The 25,230-nt window shown below is 47.0% G+C and overlaps 1 protein-coding gene across 1 annotated transcript in view; it reads right to left on the bottom strand.

Moving 5' to 3' along the window:
- Nucleotides 1-25,230, bottom strand: part of Tspan5 (tetraspanin 5) — a 160,038-nt gene that overhangs the window by 12,866 nt on the left and 121,942 nt on the right. Inside the window, exons 2-3 of the mRNA XM_032897253.1 lie at nt 23,180-23,230; nt 171-317 (exon numbers count right to left, since the gene is read on the bottom strand). Coding sequence (XP_032753144.1) covers nt 171-317; nt 23,180-23,230 — 198 coding nt within the window. The remainder of the gene's footprint in view (nt 1-170; nt 318-23,179; nt 23,231-25,230) is intronic.

The raw sequence follows: 25,230 nt of genomic DNA on the forward strand, positions 1-25,230 counted from the left end.
TTTCTTTCTTTCTTTCTTTCTTTCTTTCTTTCTTTCTTTCTTTCTTTCTTTCTTTCTTTCTTTCTTTCTTTGCCCAGGCCTTTGGTACGCTTACTGTCTTGCCTGAAGTTAAGACTGTCATCTTACGAGAGTCTGGAGCTCAAGCTGAGGGCAGAGTCTGCAATACTTACAAACTTGAGAAGGAAGGTGTTTTCCCGCAGTGCTCCGATGCACCCTGCAAACCCCAGAATGAACATCACTCCTCCCACCACGAGGAAAAGCCAGACAGGGTCAAAGCCACCGAGGTCGGTGATGGACGAGATATTGGACAGGACACCCTGGGGGAGGAAAAGAACACATGAGGACACAAGGTCAAGCTGCTGGCAAGTGCCATCCCCTTCCAAAGGACTCCTTCAGCAGTCATCTGGCAACCTGGGATGACCAAGTTGATCAAGATACCAAGTGAGTGAAGAGGAAGGGGGAAAAGGAAGGGAACAGGAAAACAGGAAGTACGAAGGGAAAGACTGAAGGATAGGGAGGGAAGGTGTGAGGGAGGAAGGGAAATGCATTTCTTTGCAGGATCCACTGTGCTTATATTTTGATGAATATAAGCCAAGCAACAATAATAAAAACACTGTCATCAGCTCTGGATGGAGAAAATATAGGTAGTGTCTTTGTTTCAGTGCCCCCAAATACAGGCTGTTTTGAGTAAAAACTGGATGTAACAACAAATACACTGCCTTGGACAGAAAGAAGTCATTTTAAGTCCCCCAGGGCCACTGGCAAGCCCTTGGCATATCTCCAGAAATAGGGGGATGGAGGGGGGGCGGCTCTAGGAGCTTGAGAATGAACTTTGCAGGTCTGGCTGCAAATATTCACAGGCTTCCCAAAGTAAAACACTTCCCCAGACTCCACCCTTGAGCCTCACGAGCGGCTCCATCAAGTTCAGGTCCCAAAGATCCGCTCGGGTGCTCTGTGCTCATGCACTCCATGTTGGAGGAATTCGCTACACTTCAGAGGCTGAGATTAAAACAAACCAAAGTCACTCCCTTGCTTTCGATTCCTTTTTCTTCTACTACCTAGGAATCCAAAGTGATTTTATTTCTCCACGAGCAATGCCCGTTTAAAAGAACTTCTTTCTGAAGTGTGAGAGCACGTCAAAGCCTGCCAGGAATTACGAAGCTGTTTCTCTAAAATGTAATGTGCTACTTACATTTGGTCTGTGGAGACCAGTGACAGTGTTTTGGGAATTGAGAATCTGAAACACCCAGAATCATCGATATTTTATTTTCCTATTAATTTTTTTTTGGAAACCTCAAATCCAATCAGTTAATTAGTGCCATCCAATCTCAAAAAGAGTGAGTATCTTTTTGCACAGCACTGCCACCGACCTGGATCAGGGCTGACGCATCTGATTTTGGATGAGGAAAATCTAAGTCGGAGCAGTCTGGTGATGGGCTGAAGGTCATGGGTTATTTTAGAACTGGAGCAGATGTCTATCTCGGCACTTCCTGATGAAGCAGGCCACGCAGTTGCCTCCATGTGCTTCCCAGGCAGTGCCAATCAAACCGGAGTGTAGGAGTTTTAACTTTCAATCCATTTGAAAGTCGTTGAAACATTTGGGGAACAGCATTTTAGGGCTTTTCAGCTGTTTCTTTTTAGGAGTGTCAGCTTAAGAAAAACAAAATGTGTTTAAAGGAGAGCTACAACACTAAGCTAGAACGTTTTAACTTAGTAGAAATGACGGAAGCTTAAATAAAGTCAGAGAGGAAGGCTGGGCAGTTTCAAAGCAGGGAGAACCAGGGTTTGTGGCACAGAAGGTGGCATACAGCTGCACCCTGCAGGGGACGGCGCAGACCCATGGCTTGGCCCAGTTTTGTGTTTAAGCTTAGAATTAGGACATTCACCCCAGCAAGGGAAACCCGGGGCAGAAAACACAGAAACACCAAAACAACCCCTTGGCTTGCCACAGATGTGAATCTTCACAGATTGTTCTGTCAGTGGCCCAGCCGGCTTTGAGTGCACATGACGCAATCCGAAAAGTCCATTATTGGAGAGGTAGACTTGGTTTGCTTGGTATGAAAGACAAAGAGGCGGAGGTGGAGGGGAGAGGGAAACGTGTTTCTTTCCCCTCACAATTTTTAATTAGATATTTTAAATTGACGAGTCTGAATTGTATATGTTACTTTGGAAGTACAATGTAGCATTTCAGTAGGTGGCTACAGTGTGTGACGATCAGATTGAAGTAATTAGCATAATATCAACTCCGGATGTCTGTCACTCCTTTTCAGCAGTTATAAGTGTATTAAGTATTTACAGTGTCCGTGTGTGTGCATATGTGCAGTGGTGTGTGTGTGTGTACACCAGAGGTCAACCTTGGGTGTTTGTTATTCTTCAGACATCATGCTCTTAATTTATTTTTTAATTTTATTTATCTTTTTGAGATAGGGTTTCTCAGGCTAGAGAGATGGCTCAGCCATTAAAGGCTAAGCTCACAAACAAAAATATATGAGATAGGGTTTCTCACGGGAGCTTGGGACTGGATACTTAGCCTGCCTTGTCTGGGCCACAAGGTTCCTCCACCTCTCCAGCTCTGGACTACAAACAGAAGCCATAACCAGTTTCTTACATGAATGCCCAGGATGGAGTGCCAAGGTCCTCATGCTTGTCCACCAAGCATTGTACTCACTAAGCTATCTTCCAAGCCCTATTAGGTTTTTAAATTGTATTTGGTTATGTAAGGCAAGTATAACTATATAGGGTATTTTGAACTAGAATTCCACCTCCGACCACCAATCCTGCTAACCTCCTTTATCCCATCCCTCTAGTCCTCTGTTTCCCTAGATAATGTGACCATCACGTTCACACCATCTGTATACACACGATTTTATGTATATATAATGTCTGATGATACCCATGAGTGAGAGAAAACATTGGAATTTGTCATTCTGAGTTTGGACTTGTTTGTCTAACTGAATGATCACCATTATTCATTTCCTGCAAATGACAATTTCATTACTCTTCATGGATGAAAGCAATCCATGTGTGTGTGTGTGTGTGTGTGTGTGTGTGTGTGTGTGCGCGCGCACTGCATCTTCTTTATACAGTTCTGTATTGGTGAACTTACTTCCATGCCTTAGTTATAGAGAACAGTGCCACCACAGCAAACAGTGCCATGCAAGTGTCCTTGTCCTGTGTGGACTGGAGAGGTAGACAGCTAAGGCATATGGAGGGACTACTTTGTCTTTTGAGGATGCTCCACACGGAGTCTCAGTGACCTGATTAGTTTATATCCCACTGGCACTGCATATGGGTTCTCTCTGCTCACATACAAACCACTGTCTGCCACCGTTGTCTCGATGACTGCTATTCTGACGGGTGAGATAGGATCTCGATGTAGTTTTTAATTTACAGTTCTCTGATGGCGAGTTGAACAATTTTTTTTTTGTGTTTATTGGCCATTTGTATTTCCTCTCTTCATAACTGTCTGTCCACTAGCCCATTTATTGTTTGGTTCATTTGGCATTTTCTATTTCTTTGTATATTCTAGAGATTAGTCCTCTGCTGGATGGCAAAGCTTCTCTCCCATTTTGCTGTGTCTTCATTCTGGTGCTCCCTTGGCTGTGCAGAAACTGTGCCATTTCAGGAAATCCTTTCTGTCAACTTCTTTCTGAGTCCTTACTGCTTCCTGACTATTGGCGGATGTCAATATATTTTTTTAAGATTTATTTTACTTTACATGTGTGTACATGCACACCTGTGTGCAGGCACATGAGGAGGCCAGAAGAGGAGTTAGAGTCCCCTGGAGATGGAGTTATGTGTGAGACGCCAAACTGGCCACTGGGAACCAAACTCCAGTCCTTTGGAGGAACAGCGAGCATTCTCAACCACTAAGCCACCTCTCCCGCCCCACGCCAGTGTCTGGAAATGTTTTCCTCCCCATTGGTCTCTGAGTCTTGGATCCATTTGGAAATTATTTTTTGTGGCTAGCAAGAGATAAGGATCTAGCTTCGATCTCGCACCGTTCGTTAAAAAGACTCTTTTCTCCGTCGTATAGCACTAAAGTCTTGTCAGGAATTCAGGCGGCTGTAACTGCTTGCCTTTACACATAGCTCCTCCGTGCTGTTCCACTGACCTAGGTGTTGTTTTACTACTAAGCTCCGTAGTCCCTGAAACAGGTGATGAATCAACTTCCAATTGTTCTCTTTTTTTCCTGAAGATTCTTTTGTCTACTTGGGGTCTCTTGTGCTTCCACATGACTTTAAATTGTTTTCTTCTATTTCTTCAAAAAATAGCATTGGAATTCTGACAGGTATCGAACTGAATGTGGCGATTGCTTCTGGTAGCGTATTCACAATTACGTTTCCAATCCATGAGCATGGGAGGTCTCCCCATCTTTCTTCGGTCTGTTAAGGTTCTCATAGTAGAGTTCTTTCGCCACCTTGGTTAAGTTTATTCCGAGGTACTTGTTTGGTGACTGTGAATGGGCTGTGTCCCTGCTTACCCTCTCAGTACATTTGCCACGGCACACAGGCAGGCATCCGACGCTGTCTGTGACTTTTGTATCCTGTTGCTTTGATGGAAGTGAAGAACGGCTCTGAGTTTTCTGGTGGAGTTTTCAGAGCCTCTCATGGGTAGATTAGATCAGCTGCACATAGGGACACTGGTTTCCTGTTTGTATTTTTCCCTATCTCACCTTATTGCTCTAGCTAAGACCTCAGGTGCTATATTTAACAGAGACAGAAGTCGGGGTGAGGCGAGAGCTCACTCTGCAGGCGGAAGGATCTGGAGCGCTCTGGCGTGCACATAAAAGCCAGGTGTAGTGAGTGGTATGTGATACTAATTCCAAAATCAAGGTGGGGAGTGGGAGCAAGCAGATCCTGGAGCGCGGTGGCCAGATTAACTGCGAAGGCTGGCTGCAAGCTTAGTAGGGCGCCCTCCATTGAAAGCTAAGGGGAAACAGGGAAAGGTGACTGAAGCTCTGTTCTCTGCATACGCAGACTGCACACGTGCGTGCACACTCCCAAACCGCAGAGTGGAGAAGGCAGGCGCCCTGGGCTGGTTCCGGATTTCAGTGGAAACGACTCAGCTTTTCTCCATTTAGTATAATTAGCTATAGGTTTATCACATACAGCCTTCCTTGTTGAGCTACGTTCCGTCTATTGAGTCCCTTAAGGACTTCATTTGGATTTACTTTTAATTATTTTAAACCGTGTGCGTGCGTGCGTGCGTACGTATGTATACAAGTGAGTGCAGGTGCCCACAGAGGCCAGTCATGTCAGACTCCCCCAGAACCGCAGTGAGAGGCAGCAAGCCTGACGTAGGTATTAGGAACTGACCTGTCTTCTGCAAGAGCAGTACACGCTCTGAACTGTTGAGCCATCTTTCTGGACTCCTCCAGAACTTTTATTGTGAAGGGATGGGGGTGGGGGCTCTGTCAATTTGTATCCACAGTGATGACCATGTGATTTCCACACTGGAGTCCACACATGTGGTGGTTACATTTATTGATTTATGTATGGTGAACCACCCTTGCAGCTCTCAAAGGAAGCCGATGTGATTATGGCGAATGATGATCATTTGATGTGCTCTTAAGTTTGGTTTGCAAGTACTTCGTGGAGAACATTAATTGTGCATTAGGGAGATTAGTCTACGGTCTTTTCTGTCTGTCTTTCTTCCTTCCTTCCTTTCTTTCTTTCTTTCTTTCTTTCTTTCTTTCTTTCTTTCTTTCTTTCTCTCTTCCTTTCTTACCGTATCTTTATGAGGTTTTGGTACTCCAGTAATGGGACCTCATGAAATGACAGCATTTCCCCCTCCTCTATGTTATAGAATAATTTGGAATACTGTTCCTATTTAAAGGTTTGGAAGAATGGGAAAGGACTCATCTGGACCTGACCTTTATTTATTCCTTTATTTTAGTTCAAAGTTGTTTATTGTTGTTGCTGCTGTCTGAATATTTTAAAAAAATAGATCTAAGTTATTTACCTAAACTTAGCTTAGTTTTGGTTGGACATATGAGTCTAGAAATTCATTTCTAAAAGTTTTAGGGCTACTGATTTCTGACTTTCATTGGTGTCTATTACAGGGCCTCCCTTTCTATCTCTAATTTGATTAATTTGCACCGACTTCCTTTTGGTTAGTTTGGCTAAGACCTTGTGAATCTTGTTTATTTTCCCAAAGATCTGTTTCACTAATTCTTTGTAATTTTAGTGTTCCATTGCATTAATTTCTGCCCCGATCTTGACTCTTTGTTTCCATCTACTGGTTCTATGTTTGGCTTGTTTTCCCAAGGCCCTGCCTTGCACCATTAGCTGGTTTCTTCTTTTAAAATTATTTGTAAATGTTTTTGATGTGTACGGGTGCTCTGTTTGACTGTATGTCTGTACTCCACATTCATGCCATGGAGGTCAGAAGAGGGTATCGGCTCCCCCGGACATGGAGTTACAGTCGCAAGCTGCCATGAGGGTGCTGGAATTAAACCCAGGTCCTCTGGAAGAGCAACCACTGCTCTTGACTGCAGAGCCATCTCTCTGCCCCTGAGCTCTAACTTCTAAGTGTACACACTTGTAGCTATGAACTCACCTCTTAGGACTGCTTTTCTTGTCCCATTGTCCAAGAGTGTGTCATTCTGTGTCCATAGCCCTGCACACTCTCCAGTTCCTCCTGCTGTTCGTTTTTAGCTTTATCCCACTGTGGTGGGGCGGTGTGCACTGTTCCCTGAGCTCTGGAGGGAATGTGTGCTCTACAGGGTTTGGGAGAACTGTTCCACAGATGGCTCCTGGTCCCTCTGACCTGTGTCGTTTAACTTAAGAGTTTCCGTGGTTTGTTGGCTGCCTATTGGGGAGGGTGGGGTGCTGACATCACTCACTATTACAGGGCGAGGTTAACCTCTTTGAATCCAACAGTGTTTATTTTATAAAATTAGGTACGCACATGTCTGGTGCACACATGTTTCAAATTGTGACTTCTTTTAGTCAGTACTAGGGAACTTTCTTTATCTCTTCCACCTAAGTGGTTTAACATCTATCTTGTCAGATATTTCTGATATACCCTGATTTCTTTCCAGTTCCACAGGGCTGAAAAACCCTTCATCCTCAGATTTTTGTCTCTGATGATAAAAAGTATTTTTCTTGGGGCAACAAACAGATGCTCGTGTGTGTGTGTGTGTGTGTGTGTGTGTGTGTGTGTGTGTGTGTGTGTGTGTGTGTCTGCACCTGCATTTGTGTATTAGTATGTTGAACTTTAATCATGATCTACCTTAGCTCTCACTGAGCTCAGGGCTCACACATTCAGCTAGACTGGCTGGCCAACGAGCCCTAAGGTTACATCCTCTCTGCCTCCCTAGCGTTGAGTACAGGCGTGCGCTGCTGCAACCAGTTTTCCTCTGTGACTTCTGGAACCAGGAGGTGCTGGCTTAGCTAGGCCCTGGGTTTGCAGTCTCTACGGCCTACTTCCAAGCAGAGATCTCACCTGGCTTGGCAGGAATACAATTACTGTCTTTTAAAATTTTATCTTAAAAATTAGGTTTATTTATTATGCCCATGAGTGTTTTGGCTGCATGTATGGGCACCACATGCACACGGAGGTCAGAAGACAGTGTCAGATCCCTGGAACTGGAGTTACAAATGGTTGGGAGCAGCCATGTTGCTGTTAGGAACTGAACACAGGACCTCTGGAAGAGCAACAAGTCCTCTTAACCACTGAGTCATCTCCCTAACCACTTACCATTAACACACACAAACACGCACACACATACACGCACACATGTGCACACACACAAACACATCAAGGAAAATCCATCACAGATTTTTGGATATCTTTTCCCCTTCCTCCCGCCCGTTCCATGTTTCTTCAATTCCTCTTTCTCTAACACCCCTCCCCCCTCAATCCCATATGTTCTTTAAGTTTCTACAGGTGTCACAAGCTGGCCTCAGTTCATGACGCTCCTGCTTCAGCTTCCTGAGTACTGGGACTTTCAGTGTGTACCACCACACTCTGATAGGCTCCATCCTAAATAGCCATTTGTAGCCCAGCAGTCTCTGACAATGGACACTGGATGCTATGCTTGGTGGGATAATGTGAGGGGGGGGGGCTGAAGAGATGGCTCAGTGGTTAGCACGTGCTGTGCTCGCAGAGGACCCAGCACCTACGCGGTGCTCACAATCACCCAGAATTCTAGTTCTGGGGAATCCAATCTCTTCTTTTGACTTCTGAGGGCACCAGGCATCATGCATGGGGCAAACAGACATATATTCATGAGACACACTCATACATTTAAAATAAATAAATTTCTCTCTCTTTTTTTAAGCATACTGTGAACAACTTCTGTTACTATATTGTAGGAAAGATTCCCAAATGGGTGGGGAGTTCGCTCTTAACGGTCTACGGGCTCTTCCAAACTTAGGATTCTTCTAGGATTTCATTAATTAAAGAAAAAAAAATGGGTGTTTTATCTGTGACTCACATTCACAGCAAAGCTCAGACTGTCCTCAAACACTTCCGTGATCCATGGGCGAGCGTAAAAAGCTTAGATAACAGGACAATTATCTAGGTGGCTCTGCCAAAGCCAACAAACATGCTCCAAATGAAAGATAAAATTCTTCCCTGAATGGAAAAAAACAACAGTGACCCCAATGAGAGCGCTAGCAGATCCTCGCTCCCCTGTCCTCTCCGCTTTGGCTTTACTTTGAGAATAACTTGGCTTCTCCAGCAGCTCATTTGAATACTCCCCCTAGCCTGCAGGGACACTTTTAATTGAGGGGCTTTCAACTGTTTCTATGGAAACGGTGATAATTTGAGGGCCTAGTTTCCTTATCTAATTCTGAATTCCAGGGAAAGACAGTGCTGGAGACAGGTACCACCCAGTGCTGAGGAGCTCTGTGCGGCACAGGGAGGACCCCCTGAGGGCTTCACTTTTGATGGGCTAGGAACACACCCAGGTTGTTATCAGTTGTAAATTAATTCAGACTTTTCTCCCCAGAGTGGGGAAAAAAAACTACACCATAGGAACAGATGACCTTACATGCATTGCTATTGTGGTGCACATGCCTACAGTCCCAGCATCCAGGGCGAAAGCAGGGGTCTCAAGTCGGAGAGCAGCCTGGGCTAGAGACTCTGAAACTAGCCTGGGGCTAACACACACACACACACACACACACACACACACACACACACACACACACACACACCACAGAGAGAGAGAGAGAGAGAGAGACAGAGAGAGACAGAGAGAGACAAAGAGGAGAGATGGAGGTGTTCCCAAAATATAAATAGCAAATAAAAATTATATTACCTAATAAGCCGGTTTGTGTGTGTGTGTGTGTGTGTGTGTGTGTGTGTGTGTGTGTGTGTTGGAATGAATAAATCCATATAACACTCATTACCTCACACAGCTATCCTTTTTTTTCTGGGAAGGACAGAATACATCCATACTCAGTACTTCTCACTGGATATACTGTATTCAGTGTGCTCGATCGCTGTCACTTGGCCCGAGGTCAGACTCCTCGATGCGGAGGGAAAGCAGGCTGTGCATCAACACCTGCCTCAGAGAACTGGTCTACTTCTGATGACACAGGACTTCCAAACAACCTGCATGCATTCCCGATTTTAGACTACAACAGCGATGAGAGCCAGGGACGCGTCTAAGGTCACAGGTAGGTCAGCCAAGTGTAAAGTAGGTGCTGAGATTCGCAGTAAATCCTGAGGGGCCTGTGAGGAGGAAACGGCAGCCACCTGGTCACCAGAAACCCGTGGAGCCCGCCCTCTTCCGTGGGGACTCCTCTTCTTCATCCTCTTCATCCTGGTCAGTGCTCAACCGCTTCTCAAGAGCCCTGCCCGCCCCAGAGAGCAGGGAAGCCTCAAGTCCCTCTGCTGGGATGCAGACATTTATGACACGCATTTCTTTCTGGAGACTAGAGCTATGAAAGTGCACACCAAGAACCACGTAGCCATATGTGACCGTGTGTCGGGCTAATTTACACCACAAGGAGAAGAAATATAAAGGCAGTGCTCAAGAAAACACCACAAGAGCAGGGAGGAGTCCATCTACTCAATGGGAGTGCAAGCCTGTGGCCCAGCCCTTTGGGGTGGAGGTGCACGGATTAAAAGTTCAAGGTCATCGTTAGCTACGTTGTTAATTCAAGGCCAGAACATACAAGACTCTGCCTCAAAACACCAAACAGAATATCAAGAGGAGGGAAAAAAATAAACCTAACAAGGATTAAAAGAAAAAAAGGTTCTATTTGGGTTTTTAATCTTGACCCAAAGAATCCTGCTTTGAGGACTCCTGAAAATGTTAAAGGAGACAAACAATGTCTTAAACTAAAGCTCACACTCTATGCTGGAAACGGGGGAGTATTGTGTAGGGGCATGGAACGAGGGGTAGAGAGAAGTACTACATTTGAACTGGTCACTTCTCCTGCCTAGCTGGTGTTTCCTGCCAACAGCAATTAAGGCTGGTCCTGTCTCATTCATGAGAACTGGCTTTCATCTCTGCAGTATCAGAGAGGCGCAGTCTGAATGGAGCCTGGCGACCCTTGTGGCTACATGACTGACCAGTAAGATTAACACGGCTTAAGCCTAATTCTGCATGCAAAGCTGAATATTCGGCTTTCGAGTTTAAACACTAACTTTTACATTTTGAAACTTATTTTTCAAAAAGAGCACAAACTGTCCTCTGGTGACTGTCCCCCATGGCTAGAGCTGACATATTATAAGTACACACATGGGCTAGCACTGGAAGGTGACAGGTTTTACCCTTTTCCTACCTGTATGCTGCGAGCATGGAGGAGTTAGTGAGGCCAAACATGTTGGTCTTGGCGGAAGTGGAAAATGGCACCCTGAGATGCTGAGTCTAAGTGGAGGGAGACGTGGAGGGACTGGCCACGTGTACTTCCTATTGTCATTAAGCATGATGAGTAGATACAGAAAAAGAAGGAATGAGAATAAGAGAAAACAATGGTGGTCAGAGTGTGTGTGTGTGTGTGTGTGTGTGTGTGTGTGTGTGTGTGTATGTGTGTGTGCATGTGTGTGTGTGTGTGCATGTGTGTGTGTGTGTATGCATGTATATGTGTGTGTGTGTGTGTGCATGTGTGTGTGTGCATGTGTGTGTGTGTGTGCATGTGTGTGTGTGTGTGCATGTGTATGTGTGTGTTTTCGTGTGTGTGTGTTAGGGTGTACATGTGTATGTGCATGTATGTGTATGTGCATGTTTGTGTATACATGTATGTATGCATGTGTGTATGTGTGTGCATGTTGTGTGCATGTGTGTGCATGTGTGTATGTGTGTGTATATGTGTATGTTGTGTGCATGTTGTGTGCATGTGTGTGTGCATGTGTGCGTGTGATTCAGAATATTAAGATCATAATAATAGAAGCTGATATAAACTGGACAGACACATTCATAAGCTTGCCTCATATTCATCCTGCAATCTGGCCCAGATTGTGGCTGTCCCAGCAAGTGGGAGAGGAAAACCAAATCATTTGTAACATAAAGCGCTACTAGAAACACGAGGTACACATCAGTCAATCACAGAGGTGAAAGCAGTGCGTGTCCTCAACAAACCGCCTTCCCGGAAACTGGACAACTAGCTTTTGGAATATCAATTTGAAGCCGTAAAGACACGGCCCTCCCGTAAAAGCAGGCTTTCATTACTCAGTGTATTGGGCAGAGCTCAGCAGACACCAGTATGTGTCGAAAAGGAAGACAATCGGGGAATGTGTCTGGAGCAGTATCAATACTGACAGAACCCGCCAGCAGACAGCTATGAGGCAGATTGGTATCCAGCAGCTCAGACAAAAGTCTGTGCAGCCATGGTGAAGAGAACATTCTAGAGCACCCTCTTGCACACAGTACTCAAATCTGCAGTTTCCCCGTGAGCCTAAACACAGCATGGAGGGTAAGCCAGACAAACACTAGCTAGTTTACAAACTCTTCTTCGAGGGCTGGAGTGCAGCTCAGCTGACAGAGACCTTGCCTAGCACCTATGAAGCCTTGGGTTGGATCTGCAGCCCCTCATAAATGGGCGAAGGAGTATAAACACCTATAATCCTGGCCCTTGGCAGATGAAGGCAGGAGGCTCAGGGCTTAAGGTCATCCTTAGCTGCAGAGTGAATTCAAGGCCAGCCCAGGCTAATATGAGGCCTTGTCTCAAGAATAATAAAATTAATTGCTCTTAAGCTATTAGAAACATAAAATTTGTGTGCCCTTATGGGATCCCCACGGAATGTGTCCACAAATATACATACTGTTGTATTTAATTCTAGGCAAACACCTATCTCTAACATTTCTTCATGGTCAGAGCAATCGAAGCCCTTTGTGCAGCTCTCTACACTACATGGTGTGTGCTCTATGGTCACTGCGAATCGCACAGGAACACCGGAACTTCCGACTCACACCTAGAACTGGTCAGTCCTTCCCCGTCACGACCTTCCCTACTCCCCTAATTACTGCTGCCATGCTAATCTCAGCTTCTCTAAGTCAACTGCTTATGTTTCTACAAATCAACTCAAATACGAGTGAGGTCATAATCCTCCAATTCCATCCATGCTATCACAAACCATAGGGCTCCATTCCCTTTACGGCTGAATACTGACCCACTGTGTCTGTGTACCACATTCTCTTTATCCACACTCCAGCTGATAGGCAGGTAGACAGTTGTTTTTAAACCTATTCTGAGTGTGCTGGGATGAGTATGGGTTTCTTTACAATATGTTGACTTCCCTTTCTTGGGATTTACAACAGAAGTAGAATCACTGGGGCAAATGATTGTGTGTGTGCGCAGTATATGTAAACATGTATGTGTGCCCTCCTGCTATGTATGTGCAGTGTATGTAAACATGTATATGTGCCCTCCTGCTATGTATGTGCAGTGTATGTAAACATGTATGTGTGTCCTCCTGCTATGCATGTGCAGTGTATGTAAACATGCATGTGTGCCCTCCTGCTATGTATGTGCAGTATATATAAACATGCATGTGTGTCCTCCTACTATGTATGTGCAGTGTATGTAAACATGTATGTGTGCCCTCCTGCTATGTATGTGCAGTGTATGTAAACATGCATGTGTGCCCTCCTGCTATGTATGTGAAGTATATATAATCATATATGTGTGCCCTCCTGCTATGTATGTGAAGTATATGTAAACATGTATGTGTGCCCTCCTGCTATGTATGTGAAGTATATGTAAACATATATGTGTGCCTGCCTGCCTGCCATGTGGGAGTCTGCAGAAGCCAGGCACTGACACTAGACTCTTTTCTTCAACTGCTTCTCCATCACTTTTTATTTTCAAGACCTTCTCTGAACCTGGAGTTTACCATTTTGGCTACACTGTCTAGCAAGTCCCTGGAATCTTGCCTCTGTCTCCCGGTACTAGACTTAGGTGTGTGCCATCTGTCCTGGTTTTACAGGGGGATCTGGACTCAGGACCCTGTACGTGCACAGTAACCACTTTGCCCCCTGAGTCACCTCCCCGGACACGGAAGCTCTGTTTCTAGTTCTTCATTTGAACTAAAATGTGCCTCAAACTCAATGTGCAATCCAGGCAGGGGTGGAACTCAGTGTGATCCTCCTGCCGTAGCCTCTTAGGTGTTCAGATTACCTGCATATGCCATTTCTCATGGGTCCAACCTTTAATTCTTTTTTTTTTTTGAGGGACCCTTCCTCCACAATGGCTGTTCTAATTTATATTTCTGTCAGCGCTGTGCAGGGACTCCCTCTCCGCATCCTCATTAGCACTTGTTAGTATCTTTCATCTGACAAAACTGTTTTGTATCTCTGCTTCTCTACTTACAGCCTATGTGACGGTAGGCAGGCTGCCTCGCTGGCCGGAGCCTCGCTTTACACATCTGTGGAACTATTCCACATACCACAGGGTTATTATGAGGATGAAATAAATCAAGTAAGGGCGACCACTCTGCTAAGTGAGTACCTGGCACAGAAAAGAATCCAGGCAGGCTCTATAGTCCACACCGCTGTTACGTTAGAACAAGGGGAAGCCACCTCATCCACAGGAGTGTCTGAGAGGAAGGATGTTCTGGCTGATTTTGTGTGTCAACTTGACACAAGCTGGAATCATTAGAGAGGAAGGAGCCTAGTTGGTCAGCTGAGGAAATGCCTCTAGGAGACCCAGCTGTAAGGCATTTTCTCCCTTAGCAATCAACACGAGAGGAGCTATCCCTGAGCTAGCAGTCCTGGGTTCTATAAGAAAGCAGGCTGAGCGAGCTGTGGCAAGGAAGCCAGTGAGCAGCACCTTAGAAGCTCCTGCTTCCAAGATCCTGCCTCAGTTCCTGCCCTGACTTCCTCGGTGATGAACAGCAATGTGGAAGCAGAAGCTGAATAAACCCTTTCCTCCCCAGCTTACTTCTTGGTCCTGATGTTTTACCTTAGCAACAGAAACCCTGAGACAAATTCTAACACACACGCATGCACGCACACACGCACATGCCGCCAGAGGTGATACTTGATCCAAGTGCTTGCCTAGGGAAACTTCAGGCCGCTCTGTTGATTTCGAGCAGTGAGGCATCAGTATCTGGAGCTTGCTAATTGGATCTTTGTGGGATGGGGAGGGGATGAAAATAATAGAAGCTATAGAGAGGAAGGCAGAGGGGAAAACCAGGAGAGAACAGAAGCAGGACTAGGTAAAAGCATCTATGGGTACCCAGTGGCCCGTGGCACAGAAGTACAGAGAAGGCACAGGGACCCTGCATAGGCAGCAGCTGGCTACTTCTGCAGCCAGGGAGCTGACAGTACACGGTGGCCGTTGGAATCAGAGCTCTGCAATGACCTTCCTATGGTTGCTCAACTCCAGTCTGTCCCCGTGAGCTCCGGCTGGCCGACGGACGGCTTGATGAACATAGTATGTCTCAGTAAGAGTGTGGAAACACCCGCCAGCCTTTGTCCCCACCCCCTCACCAAGCACCTAGCCATCTCCTAGCCCGGCCATCTCCACGGCTGAAGCAGCTTCTCCCTCATGGTTCCGCAAGAAAGGAGTCTGTTCTGGGTAACAATTTCTTCTTCAAAGAGGTTGCTTTGCAAGCACCAGAAACAGAAAGGCAGACAAAGCCGTGGTGTGTCCCACGCCAATGCACTTCGGGAGTGTCTGTGGTTTTCCTCAGCGCCAGCACAGAGCGGCCTCTGTGTGCCACCTGGCAGGCTGCAGTTCCTTCTGTCAACCCATACAGAGAAGAGCTGCAAAAATAGCACGAATGCACCCCAGGGTCTGGGGCTCTCCTGCCTTTGCATACACAAGCACATTCCTCCCAACTGACAAGAGACAGAGAGGCAGGCGTAGGAAATGCGCACAGACCCAGGGCAGATGAATTTCGCTGAGGTATTTATGACACTGGGTCCTGGTTTCCCTACTCTCCACACACCAGGCCATACTGCGATGGTGGGAGAACTTCCGAACCAGAAGAGGGCTCACAAGGGCAGGTGCGACATTTCAAAGAGCATGCAGCTACTCGTAGAGGGGGTGCTCCTGGAGACTCGGAAATGTGTTTTTGAAGGATGTCCACAGAAGGACCAGGCAGGGGACTGTGGAAACACATCGAAGGCCCTCCAAGAATGTGCCGTGGCAAAGCAGTTCCGTCCATCTACAGGATGGATGAAGTGCTGCAGAGGATGGGGATGAGGAGTGCCAGGAGAGCCTGTCAGGGGACGTGATGGGGTAAGAGCAACTTGGCTCATACCGAATAGAAGAGCTCACAAGCAGGAGAGCAAGCTGCTTCAAAGGCCTAAGATTCTTTCCATTTCACCTTGTCAAGAAAGTTCATCAGCGTGACTCAAGTAATCCTTTCTTGCACATTCAAAACAAAACAAAACAAATCTTCATGAGGTATCTTTGAAGAGACAGAGAGGGGTACAATCATCCCTGTCTCACCTGCCCTTTATGAGCATGGAGATGCTTACTTCCCTCTTCTCCTCGTTCAGAAGTTCTCAGGCCCATCATCACAGTATGGCCTGGTGTGTAGAGAGTAGGGAAACCAGGACCCAGTGTCATAAATACCTCAGCGAAAGCCTACACAAAATCTTGCAGCCAAGCAGCTGTTGGGAGAGCAGCTGGGCCAAGTTCCCAGGCTGGCACTGCTCGCAGGTAGGGAAGACATGGTCCCCGCCCACGCTAGTGACAGAGCTCTACGCAGAAGTGTCCCCACATTCTAAGGTCCCCATGTCCCTTGCCACTTGCCAGATTGTTTCCTGTATCTATTCAGAAAGCAGGAAATATACTTAGGAGCATTCTGGTCTTAAACAGAATGTTTAAACAGAAATAGCAATAAGGGCCCTGTTTGGGACTGAAAACCTCTCTAGCCCATTAATATGTTGAAACACAATCCCTGCCAACTATTGACGATGACGTTTTGAAGGATCTTAGGCTTAGAGAAGGTTATGGGGCTGGAATCCCCATGACACGACAGGGGTCCCTCTGAGAAGAGACCAGAGCCCACCCTCTCTCATCCTTCCCTGTGCAGATGCAAGGAGGATTCACCCGTCTACAGACAGGGATGACAGCCTTCTCTTGGAATGGAACGGCCAGTGCCTGTTCTGGACGGCCAGCCTTCAGAACTATGAGGGACGAAGGGCTATCATCAGTCACTTAGCCCGCAGTATATTATCTTGTCTTAGTCTGCAGCCTGAAGTTGATGCCAAGTACTCTGTCAGCTGCGGGCATTTAGAGTAAGGTTCGGTGACAGCCCACAGCCTGTCTGCAGGGAGAGGCCACTGGGCAGACAGCCCGGAGTGCTTGCCATGTGCTCGGAGATGGGAGGCCATGTCAGCAAGTGTGGAGACAAGAAACAACTTGGTCAACAGGGTCCCTGTGTGTGACAAATGCCGAAAACAGAAGAGAGTGTTAGGGTGAGATTGGATCAGTCCTTCAGGCACTCAGGCTTCGAGGGAAGCCCAGGCGGCATTTCTGTGTGTGGGCAGTGGCTGGGCACTACGGAAGCAGCTGGTGGACCTGTGGTGGAGAAGGCCCCTGTCCTGAGAACCACCCTGCTGAACATGAGTGTGTCAGGCCCTGGGGGTGGGGGTGGGGCTTCATTACTTCACCCTCATGACAATCTGGGCAATCCAGGAGGGGAAACAGAAAGTGAGAGAGGTCAATCTGTGGAAGTCACTGGAGGGAGAAGCCCCCTTCCCTTCCCTGGTAGGGATTTGTGTCTAGGTCCCATGGCTTCTGAGCTCTATGTCCTGTCCTTATGGCAGGCCCTACTGAATGACAAGTGCTGTCCTCAAGGAGTTGCCTGTCAAGTGGCAGGGGCTGTGTTAGAGAAGGCAGGGGACACTGGAAACCCAAAAGGCACAGGCAGGATCACGGAAGGGCTCTTTCCTATTCTGGGAAGTGAAGTCTTCTGTTAACAGTCGTAAAACCCTCCCTTGGAGACAGTCAGGAAGGCAACCCTCCCCTCGCCCTGCCGGAAACCAAGTACTAACAGAGAAGTGGACGAAGCGGGGTTGGGGGGGGGGAAGACACCTAATTCTCCCACGAAACAAGGTAATCTTATATGTCCCATTCCTAACAAACGAAGTAGGAGGCCATTTCCCAGAACTTACAAGCCTGCTATTTCAAAGTCGGTGCTACTCATATCAGACATCAGAACCAAACCAGGTGTATTCACCTCCTTTTCTGTGGTACGAAGTGTGAAAACAGTCAGCTCACTGGCAAGCTTAGAGAACTACTGACTTGTGTTGCTTAATGACAGAGGCCAGGGAGTACCCAGTGCTTAAAATAATGTAGCCGGCGCTCATCTCCTCGCTCATGGGTCAAAGATCCTATTTCTTATCACTGCTCCTAACACTGGATCTTACTACGTGGCCTAAGCTGACCTCAAATTTATAGCCATCTTTCTGACACTACCGCCAAGTCCCAAGTGCTGGAATTACAGGCATGCACCACCGTGCCCTGTGTGAACAGTATTTTTTTTTCCTTTCTCATTTTCCCATTTCCCACTTTTTCTTTCTTTGAGACAGGATCTCATGCAGCCTCAATTGCCTAGCCAAGAATGACCTTTCACTCGTGGTCCTCCCGAATCCACGCCAGAGTGAGGGAATTAAAGGTATAGGTCACCGTATCTGGTGTATGTATCGCAGATGGACCCCAGGGCCCTGAGAACCCCAGGGAAGCACATCGTCAACTGAGCCCCGGGAGAGCAGTTCTTGAGCATCACACTAACATGTGCCACTCAGGAGAGCGGCCCTGGCAGTCAGGAGCACAGACTGCTCTGCAGAGGACCCGAGTACAGTTCCCAACACCCACATCGGGCAGTTCTGGGGCACCTGATGACCCCTCCTGGCCTCTGCAGATACATGCAGAGGTGGTCTCAGGGCAGAAGCACCCCAAAATTTAGACGTCAAGGAGGTGAGGTGGAATTAGCAAACTGTGAGGAAAGAAAACCAGGAAAACATGACCTAGAATCAGGGCGAGCAAAGGAGGGGAGTGAGGCACCGCGGTCCCCGATCTATGATGGGTTTCAGAGAGCCCCATGGATGGGAAACCACACTCAGTTTGTGCATGAGAAGGAGGTAGGTGGGGGCACCCAGTAAGGGCTCAGTAAGAAAGCAGAGGTTCAACTAAGCTCCTGGGCAAAGATATGGAGGGACAACAAAGCGAAGGACGCTGCCTATGACGGAGAGGATGGAAAAGGTGATCTGATGAGAGCACCAAGGCCACCCCTCCCAACAGTGCTACTCCCTGGGCCAAGCATATACAAGCCATCACAGCGGCTGGAGCCACACTGAGTAGAAGGGTGTCCTTCTAGATGAAAGGTTTGGACTCTAGAAGTAGAAAAGGTGGCCATCACTGTGGGCATGGGTAATTAATTGTGCACTGATTATGTGCACCCAGATAGAGGTGTGGGTCACATAGTGAGCCAGGTGATCAGCAAGCTGTGGACTCAGGGATGGACAGAGGGTCTCACACCCCATGGACACCCGAAAATGGAAAAGGAACACAGTCCATATATTTCCTGTTTAAAACACACACGCATACACACACACACACACACACACTCATACTCACACATACATACACACACTTAAAAATTTTAAAGGTTTATTTATCTATATTTTATGTCTGTGCATGCTTTTTCTGCATGTATGTATTATGTATGTATTATGTATGTGACCATATATATCAAATGCCTTGGAACTGTAGTTACAGGAAGATGTGAACGTCCGTGTAGCTGCTGGGAAAATGAAGCCAGGCCTTCTGCAAGAACAGCAAGTATTATTACCTGCTAAGCCATCTCTCCAGCCCCCAGGAGGCCACATTCTATGGCTCCTCAAGTATGATCTCAGTGGTGGAAATGGTATCCTATAGGGAGGCCAGAGGAGCATGACCAAGAGGATGGTGGTGGGATTCCAGCCCATAGCATGTGAGGACCACCCGGAGGAAAGATGCTCTGCCTGTTTACCCCAAAGGAAGCAGAGTTCTATCCTGAAAATCCCCGAGAGAGCTAACAGGAGAGACCTGACACAGTAAAAACCCGTATGGTCCTAATCTGACTGAAAACAGATTTGAATAGTAAAAGTATCCCAAATACAGAGTCGGCGGGAGTAGGGTGCTGCGGGAACTCTTAAATGCACAATCACTCCCACCAGCACTGACCGCCGTGACAGCGGACGCATGTCTTTTATGAGTGTACACACTCAGCACTGACCTCAGTGATAGTGGACGCATGGCTTTTGTCACTGTATGCCAACCCTTCCCACTTCCATGTCTGAGAACTCGAACTCTTTGCTTCATCTTCCCAGACCCAGCATTAGTATCCATCACAGGCGATGTTATTGTTGTTATTGGAAGTGACGAGTTTCCCGCGGCTCCATGTCACCCAGGGTGCTGGAGAGGTGACCCCTGCTAGGTAACTGCTAAGTTTCCTGCTAGGGAGCAGATCCTGTGATCGCAGGAAACAGTGTAGCCCAGCTTCCCCTGGAGGCACAGGAAGTCTTCGTATCTTCCAGGGCAACCGGAATTTAGATAAAACTACTTAGCAACCATTTCTAGCACTCTCCTGCTATGTGAACCACAGATAACTGCATTTGAAGGGTGGCTATTTTTGCCTCCACTGCTTCTGTTCTCCATGCAAGCGTGTTTACCGTGCTGTATATTAAGGAAATCTGATCCCCACAGAGGCGTTAACGTCATTCCAGCTTTGGCTCAGGTCAAAGTCCTTGCCTCCTCCTTTAAACGAAATGGCACCACTTTGTCTGGGGCTTACCGACTAAAACTGACGTTCACTCGGCAGGTTCAACCCTACCCTCAGCCTGACTGGGGTTCGCTCTGAACCAGAGATCTGGACCTGTGAAGACTCCAAGGTCTCGGACAAGGGGCTTCTGTGGTTAGGAAGGTGGAGTCAACAGGGTCCTGGTCATCCCTCCTCCTGGACCGTCCTCGACCTGCTCCTATGTAGCTCTCTCTTACATCGAGAGCCACCTCCTCGAGAAGGCTGGTGACCTCTAAAAGGGACATCTCAGGGCTAGGGCTCAGGAATAGAGCATTTGCATAGCATCCACAAAGTCCTGGGTTCAGTCCTCACTGAGAACGATCAAACTGTAGAATGCTAGACACTGGTCTCCTGCCACTCTAAGTAGCTGGTACCTGATGCTTCTGGCTGGTACTGGGATGCAGTTCCTGACCAGCGACCTCCTTCCAGCAAGTTATCTCTTCCGGACTGTAACCCCCATGAGGCGGGAACTCTGCCCCACACCCTGCTACAGCTCTGTCAGCGGTCCAGACCCATGAGCTGTGGGCCAAGACTGTACTACCGTATGGCTGGACACTTTCAGTCCCTCCTCTTGCTCATCAAGTTCTGCTGGGCAGTCGCTGAGAGACTTGGACCATGTAGCTTCCGTTCTCAAGACAAACGTCCTACTCACCGGCAGTGGCCCTGACGAAGGACTGATGTGTCCTCCTTTTCTGAACACGGTGGCATCCCGTGTATTTGGGAGGTGCTGCCAATTTTGTAATTTTTTTTTATTTCATCAGAAAAGATAAGTGAGGCAACCAATGAAATGAAAACATAATTGTATTTCATAAAGAGGAAAAAACCCTTTCAAAATGAGCCACTCCCTGTTTATTACAAGAATGGACAACTAGTTCATTTAATGCCTTCCAGTATCTTTTTCAAAGCTGCCAGAAATGGGCTCTTATTAAAGGAGTCGTAAGAAGCTGTGTTATCTGGCATTTAACCAAACAGAGAGCTCTAAGAGGGGAATTTCTGAGATTCCACCAGGACAAATCCCAAGGCTTAACTGGGATGAAGCAGCAGCTAGCCACGATCCAGGAGACGATTGATATTCAACAGAGAAGTTTCACGGGATGAACTTAACCGTTCGGGAAACTTAATTCGTCTTACTTTGTGTAAGGAAGGCTTTGTCTCAAAAGGTTACTGTTTGCTGGTCAGTAGTACATTCTCCATAGTCTGTTTTATATGTTATAGAAGCATTCCATAAATAAGGAGTGATGCCTTTTCTCCTTATTCTTTAATAGATTATTACACTTCTGCATTGTCATACACACACATTTGCACTCACATATTTGGAGTGCTGTGCAAGCTGCAGCATTCACTTGCTTGGACATGCATGTGGAGCCCAGAGGTTAGCCTTGGTGTCTTTTCTCGGTTGCCGTCATCTCATGTTGTTGAGGCAGGCTCTCTCACAGGCACTTGAAGCTCCGTAGCCCAGCTCCAGGGATCCTGTCCCCACCTCTCCAGCAGAGATTTAAAAATAATGTGCCACCACACTGGGCTTTTGTCATCAGTGTGGAGAAGAACTGAGGTCTACAGGTTCATGTGACAAGCATTTTTTTTTTCGTTTTATTGGATACTTTCTATATTTGCATTTCAAATGTTATCCCTTTCCCGGGTTTCCCCTCCGGAAACCCACATCCCATCCCTCCACCCCCTGCCTTCATGAGGTGTGCTCCCACACCCACCCACCCATTCCCTCCAGCCTCCCTGCCTGGCATTCCCCTACACTGGGGCATCGAGCCTTCACAGGACCCAGGGCCTCTCCTCCTATTGATGCCTGACAAGGCCCATTTTACCAACAGAATCCATGTCCCCTTTTACACAGTGTCGAGGGCTGACTCCAGACTACGCTCTACCACTGCGTAACACCCGCCATGCTCTATGGTTTCACTCCCAGTTTGTTTCCCGGGTCCATCTGAAAGAGGACCCCTACTTGTCAAACTCTCATTGGCACCTGAAAGCCTTTAGTTTGGCTGAAGCCCTGGTTTGGGCCTCTTGTCTATTTACAAATAACAGCTCTTACTACATTTAACACATCCAAAAGAACCTTTGCCTTCAAGCAAATCCAGGCTCACAAGGACAAATACCCACGAGGTAAGAGAAAGGTCTTCTTGAGGAATAAGCTAACTCCTGTGTTTGCCAGACCACTGACCGAAACTCCAACACGGCTCATTCTCACAAGGGGGGAGACAGTAAGAGCACTGTGTAACTGAAACACACTGCAAGTGATTTCACTCTCAACCAGGGAGGAAAGAGGGGGTGATTCCCACTTTTGGATTTCACTGGTTAAAATGGGGAATTCAGAGAAAAATCAAAATACGCAGATGAGAGCACAGTGGAGACAAGAGTGAGCATGGCTTAGGACGGAAACAACCCAGAACCCAGCCATCACTGTGATTTGGAATCCGTCCTTCGATAGGTCTGGATTTTCCTTTCTATACAATATGTGACCATCGACTTTGAGCGTTTCTTGATATTTACGACCATTGGCTGCCTATTTGAGTTCTTTATATCAGTGATGAATTTATCTGATATCTAAACATAAATTTATATATTTGGCTTCCGTCCCACCACACGGCCTAATAAAAGCCATTTTTTAAAATCATTTAAGTCATCTTCCAAAAGGGTTCAAATGGCGGGAGAGGAGGATGAAAGGTTACAGGTCACATGGTGACATTTATAAGCAGACTGAGGTCATCATGGCTGGGTGAGGCTGTGGCTTGGAGTCAAAGCCCAGTCACATCCTCCATTGTACACACTCACTGTGCTGTGGCTCTGCTGATTATTTTGATGTTGTGATCACTTGAGACACCCAAACAGACTTGAGGAATGCTTCCTCTCCTTAGACAACGGTTTGTTTGTTACCCTGTGCTGATCGAAGACCAAGGGGAAGCACTCGAGACGAGACCCGGCCTTGAACCAAACCTGTTCCTCTCCATCGAGTTCCACTTACTTTTTCATTCCACGCCCACAGTCCAATTCCAAGAAACGTTATTCCCAAAAACTGAAAGAAAAGAGGAGATCAGGGTAAGTCTCAGGGAAAGCACCACATTCTTACTTGAGCAAATAAGTTTTCAATTTGTTGTTTTATTACATTGCTTGATCAGAAAAGCAAGACAAAACAAAACGAAAAAAACCCAGAAAAGGTTTTTTGTTTTTTGTTTTAAAGAAAATCTGAATTAGCTAGGAAAAGAAATACCATTGCCAACTTGCTTAAAATTACTGTAACATTGAGACGGGGTGGGAACCCATATAATCATGACTTATAATCTCTAGGGACAATCTTGAATGAAATAAATGTTTAGAGTGGAGAGGCTGAGTGCGTGAATCTATACCACTCTTCATTAGACATGAGCGTTCAGGGCACACATTAGAGGTGCAGTGATCTCCGTCCCACTGATCCATTTCGAGTGGAGCAGGTAAGAGAGAGAACACAGGAGTCCCATGTCCTCTGACCAACCCTTCATTCACTCCTCCTCCTATTCTCCCTGTGATCAATAAGATCCAAATAATCCTGATTGTTTTTTCAGACACTAAAGCTGTGGTTCCAAGGGCCTCCATTACTCTCCCTAGTCTAAAGGGTGTCCCACAACCCCATATAAAACCTGGCATACACGTGACATGCACAGTGAATGAAGGCAGACTTCCTCGAAGCTCAGTCAGCGGCACTGAGGATGGGGGAGGGGTGTTGATGATGCAAGCAGAGGTGGGACGGGCTTCCCGCTTTAATTGGTTCTCACTCAGGCCCACCGGTTGGCCCTGAGATGCACATTTTCCCCTTCACATTTTAATGACCCTGAAACTGAAATGTTGTTTAAAAGGCAGGGTATCACCCCGACCCCCGGCGGTATTGAAAACACCAGTGTGTCTTATAACTGGGCTGCCCAAGGCCGGGTGGCAATGGGACAGTGCTGCCCACCCACGAAGAAGCCAGGGTCAGGACTGAACGTGACTGGACTCCACAGAGACTCTGAGTTCCCTCTCCAAACACTGGAGTGGTGGGGGCGGGGTGACAAGCGGTTTCGGTCTGACGGTGTAAGAGCACCGTTTATTTTCCTAACATCTTGATTAAGTTAAATGTCAGAAAAGCTCTCTGCAGAGAGGGCGTCCGGAAGAGCACAGCTGTGGGAGGTGGTTATTCCCCAGGTTCAGGGAAGTCTGAGGATCCCGTCCACACAGCAAGATCTTGCCATTCACGGGAGGGAGCTCTGACGCTTCAGAGGCAGGGGACAAGAAATCCAAGTGGAGGAAGACTGCAGAAAGGGTAATCAGTCACTCGGAAATGTGTCCCTATTTATAAGAATAGAACATCACAGAGCTCAAAAAGCAAACAAGCAAGCAAGCAAACGAATAAGAGAGAGTCCAATATATTTTAAGTATCCATAGAAAAGTTTCGGGGGGCGGCTGGATGGGGAGGGGAACACCCTCACAGAAGAGGGAGAAGGGGATGAGATGGGGGGGCTTATATCTGGGAAACCGAGAGAGGGAATAACATTTGAAATGTAAATACGAATATATATAATAAAATAAAAAAAGAAAAAGTAAAAAAGAAAAGTTTCGATGTGTCTTCAGTTTGGGGGGGGGGGTCTCTATTCTCCCAACCCTTGCTCCAAGGAAGCTACTTCAAAAGTGCTGTCATGGTCAGTTTGCTACTGCTGGGATAGATCACCATGATCGAAAATAACCTGGGAGCAAAGGGTTTCTTTCCCTCCCACTCCCACATCACAGCCAATCACTGAAGACAGGGCAGGAGCTCCAGGCAGGAACTGAGGCAGAGGCCAAGGAGGGCGGGGCTTACCTGCTTTGCTTTTTAAATAATCTAGGACCGACCACCTGCCCGGGGTGGCACCACCCATGGCGAGCTGGGCCCTCCCGCATCAATCATGAATTAGGAAAATGCCTCCCCAGACTTGCCTACTTCAGCTTGCCCACAGACCAAACTTGTAGATGCATTTTCTCGTTGAGAGTCCCCATTCCCAAATGGCTCTGGCTTGTATCAGGCTG

This window comes from Rattus rattus, chromosome 3 (assembly GCF_011064425.1).
Source record: "Rattus rattus isolate New Zealand chromosome 3, Rrattus_CSIRO_v1, whole genome shotgun sequence".
NCBI lineage: Eukaryota > Metazoa > Chordata > Mammalia > Rodentia > Muridae > Rattus > Rattus rattus.